The 4638-nt window shown below is 45.6% G+C and overlaps 1 protein-coding gene across 1 annotated transcript in view; it reads left to right on the top strand.

Annotated features, from left to right (window-relative positions):
- CAV2 (caveolin 2) overlaps window positions 7–4638 on the top strand; it is a 9147-nt gene continuing 4515 nt past the window's right edge. Inside the window, exons 1-2 of the mRNA XM_021384876.1 lie at window positions 7–201; window positions 286–473. Coding sequence (XP_021240551.1) covers window positions 55–201; window positions 286–473 — 335 coding nt within the window. The 5' untranslated portion in view covers window positions 7–54. The remainder of the gene's footprint in view (window positions 202–285; window positions 474–4638) is intronic.

Here is a 4638-nt window from a genome sequence, read left to right as displayed (position 1 = left end):
TGCCGGGGGTGGCGGACGGGGCAGGGCGGGAGCCGGGCAGCGGCGGGCAGCGCCATGGGGCTGGAGACGGAGAAGGCGGACACCCGCATCTTCATGGACGACGACAACTTCCCGCCGGGCGGCCCCGCGCTGTCCGAGGCGGAGAAGTGCGCGGAGGACGCGCTGGATCGGGACCCCCGCGGGCTGAACGCACACCTCCAGGTGCCGGGCGGGCAGTGGGGGCGGCGGGGCCGGGGCCGGGGCCGGGCGGCGGCTGACGGCCGTCGGGGCTGTTCGCTTTTCCAGCTGGGCTTCGAGGACGTGATCGCCGAGCCCGAGCTCACCCACTCCTTCGACAAGGTGTGGATCTGCAGCCACGCGCTCTTCGAGCTCAGCAAGTACGTGCTGTACAAGCTGCTGAGCCTGCTGCTCGCCGTCCCGCTGGCCCTGGTGTTGGGGATCGTCTTCGCGGTGCTCAGCTGCCTGCACATCTGGTGAGTGCATGTGTGGGAGGAGGCGGGGGGCAGGGGCTCTCCTCTGCCGCCTCCGTGCCCCAATGGCCACCGCCGCCGTGAGGGCCTGCGGGCAGTTCTGCTTGCGCTGCCCGCTGTGTTGGTAATGGGAGAGGAGTTAAAATAACCCTTCCTCCGTGATTCAGCTCCACGCTTTGCTCTTAGCAGCTTTCTCGTCTGGGTAAGCTCCTGGGGGCAGAGCTTTGCCGTTTGTGCCGCGACTTGCCTGGCTATTGATTGCTTGTTTTTGTAAACCAGAGTACAGACATTTTAAAACACGTGTATTTTAAATGAAAGGCCCGTGCAAAAGCATTGCTTACACCTGACACCTTCTCAGTAAGTTACCTCTGCCATTTCTTTCCTCACAGACTGAAGAAAGCTTTAGGGGGCCCAGCTCAGTCTTTCTTTGCTGCTGTCACAAAGTCGGCTGTCACTACCTCACAGCAGGTGCACGGCCATCTGTAGGTGCGGCACAAAGAACCCCTCCTGAGCTCAGGAAAGCCATGGCCATGGTTCACAGACAAATACAGCAGCTCTCCAAAGCGGCAAGGCTGGTGTACTTTATACATTCACTGCTAGCAAAATAACAGGGAAGAGCCTCTTGAGCCCAGAGAGGCAGTTGATTGTGGAGAAGGAAGAGAGGCAGGGAGAAGAATGATATTGAGGAAAGAAAGGAGAGTCCATCAAGCTGCAGAAGAAAGCATGAATGCATATCGTCAATGTCATTCTTGCAAACCAGGATTTTCCGTATACATAATTTTTGACCTAAGCCTTGTTTGCCTTGGGTAATACTGGAATCATGAAGAAGTCAATAAGGAAAATAAAGTGCTATCCAGAAACTGGGAAACAAACTCAAAATGATGTAAATACATTGGTTGTTTGAACGTCTGATTGTAATCTTTTGGTTGCAGATTTCAGTTTTCAAAAGTGGAATGGAAATTTCGATTGATGGCATTGTTATGAGCCACTTCAAAACCTGATTAACTTGAATTTTGGAGCATGCAGAGTTTGCAGTAGGGAGTTGCGATATAATTTAGAGCTGCTACTTTGCTGGGCCTCAAATTATTATGGACATTTTATAGTGGGCCTAGACTTTTGTTTCAGCCAGCGGTCACTGTGCTGTACCATACAAGGACTGAAAAAGGATATGGTGGGCATATAGATTTCCGATAGTGAAATGTCTGTGGAAGAGTTTGTTGATGCTCAGTTTGTTCAGACTAATAACGTTTAATGCTACAGAATGATCTTGTATCTGGATTTCTTGGGCTGGATATGTGGACACGTGTTCCACTGAACAGGACTCAGAGGTCAGTTTCTATTTGTGCAAGTAGTCCCCAGTGACTCTGTTGGGAACTGTGGTTCCCAGTACATCTGAAATAGAACTGAGTGAATGTGGCACTTGATTTCTTTGAAAAGTTTCCCTTGACTTTCTGCAAACACACTTGTCTCCCCAGCAACTATTTTTCTGTGCCTAAGTTCACTGTTAGAATGGAGTTGATCTTTCATTTTGGTCTTGCACCTGGATGGGTGTGAAAGAATCACATAGCTCAGGAGTGCTGTCTGTATCCCCTTGGACCCTACCCAGTGCTACAGTCAGTAGCACAGCACAGTCTGGTCTTCCTGCAAACACAGCCTGGATTTGTTCCTACACAATGTTTGAATGCGCTGAGGTTATTGTAACTTATTTCTGCAGCTCCCAGTGTTCCAAAGTTCTTGGGATTGAGAAGTTCAAAGTCTCTGTGTTCGGGAGGATAGTGCAGGAGCAACTGATACCAGAGGCATTAAAGGGACCCTAAACACTGGCTCCCATGTAAGCCTGTTGGGTCTGTAAAAATATCAGCGCCTTGTTTTGTGGTTGCAGGGATGGGAATTCCATTGTAACTCTGTCTTCAGCTGTTTGAGCATCATGGGAAAGCTCTGGGCACATCCTCCCACATTGCTGTCTGCAGGAGGGCTTATCAGAGTCTCTGTGCCTCGTTTGCATCATCCAAACCACTGAGACGATGACGTTGATCAGTTGCAGGGGAGCCTTTCCTAAGAATAAATCAGAAACTGTTTCAACAACACTTGGAAGTCCCAGAGAACAAAGCTCTGTTGATTGTCACACGCATGTTGCGGTTTTGTCAACATGCTAAAAATCTACTGAAGTCTAACAGCATTCCTCATGCAACAAAGAAACTTCATGACTTGCACCCATCGTATCTGATAGTAAATGCTGTCTTTCGTCAGAAAAGAAAAGAGCACTAAAAAAGGAAGTGAGCACACGAGACGCTGTGGAAAGCAAAAAGAAAACTTCAGTTTTCATTGCAACCTATTAAAAATGTACGTACTCTGGTTCTGTTCTCAAATTGCTTGAGCTAAAATCCAGATTTACACTGCCTGGCAAAAGATACTGAAACTGCAGTAGCTAGAATGCTGGTGACCTACATACAAGCTACTTCAAGGAGGACTGCTTCTCCACATGGCTTCTCAGTGACGGCTGTCATTTGCACCACAGCCTGTACACTCAGAAGTGGTCGGACCAACTTTAACAACTATCCGTGAATATCTGAGCAACCTTTTAAACATGTCCCTAGATAGAGGCTGCTAAGATTATTGACTTTTTGAATATGAGCAGAACACTGCTGGTTTTCCAAGCAGCCCATGCAAGAACATGATCTCTGTGATAGATCCAGAGACTGATTCTTGATCAAACCACACATTTTCAACCTCTTGAATTTCACGTACACTTTTTTGTAGTCTCATCTGTAAAATGTCCCATTATATATTTATTCTGAGAATCAATGCATCATTTGAGAATCCATAACTTTAGGTTGGAGATGAGCTCTAAAGCACAAGGAGTCACCCAGCTTTGTACTCTCGTCATCAGCTTGAGTAGCAGGAACTCAAAGCTCCTCTTTGCATGAGCTTCCATTCACAGTGCTCAGACGTAGCCAGGGGCTTGCACACAGAGGAGCAGATTTGAATGTGCATCATCTCCTAAACTCTTTCTCTGAAACTCCATTTACCTGGATTATTGCTACCATAATCAACCCCAAAAATCTCCCTACCTGACTGTCTGAAATCAAAAGAAGTTACAGCACGGCTGTGCCACCAAGGCACACCACATGGTCTGGTGTTGTCTTGGTGTATACCCTTGTCCTCTGAAAAGGGAGTAGGTGGGTGTTGTCTTGCTTCTTTTTTAGTTTTATCTTTTCCAGTCTACCTGAGTCCTGGGGTATGAAATGCTTGGTTTTGTCGTACTTTGTGTACTGTGTGGGTCATGCAATGTTCCAATGGTTATGTCTTTGCTCTTAAGTAGCCCAATGGTTAATGGGGCTTTACAAGAAGCTCTGAAACTGCAAGCTCATATTTAGCAATCTGTTCACAATATTTGCATATACTGTAGTGCCATGCAAGAAAAAAATCCTGATGTAGTGCACATGCAAGCCTGTAGCTGGGCAGTTTAAGCACTGGATGGTTTAGTATTCGAAAAATGTCATTAGGATTTCTCTGAGATTCCGTTTTGAAAAACTTTACAGGAGAAGATATGATTCTTCATTATAAAGCAGGAATCTGAATTAACAGTGAATGATTACTGCAAGTACATTGTCCAGCTCCATGAAAAGTTGAATTACCTCCTGAGAAAATACCCTTATGAGTAAGAACTAAATTGTATTTTGCAATACCAATAGTAGTTCCAAAATTTCAGTAAATGTTGATACCCTTACGATGTGTGTATTTTGAAAGTCAGGAAAAACTAAGTAGGGTGACTTTTATTTTAAAATTGAAAGCTACTTGCATTCTGTTGTTTTTTGCATGCAGTATACCATAAATGCAGATAATATGTGTAAAAAGATTAAAAAACATTACCAAAACATCTTTATATTTATTGTATGTAACATTATTGAAAGGTGTTGAGTTGTGGTACAGTGTGGATGATCTCTGTAGCAGTTGCATGTAGTATGATGGCTGTTTTCCCAGCCTTCCCTAATGAACTCCTGGTGATTCACCACGACTTTCTGTGAAGCTTTTGCATAGTGTGGTGTTTGTTTAGGTTGTAGTTTGTGTGGTCCTGTTTATGGATGATTCAATAGAAATGTAGGCCTTTCTACTTCCCTGCAGATGAGTTAGATAAGAGAAGAAAGAAAGAAAGAAAGAAAGAAAG

Source organism: Numida meleagris, chromosome 1 (genome assembly GCF_002078875.1).
Source record: "Numida meleagris isolate 19003 breed g44 Domestic line chromosome 1, NumMel1.0, whole genome shotgun sequence".
NCBI classification, from domain to species: Eukaryota; Metazoa; Chordata; class Aves; order Galliformes; family Numididae; genus Numida; species Numida meleagris.
This window is presented reverse-complemented; position numbering and strand designations above follow the sequence as displayed.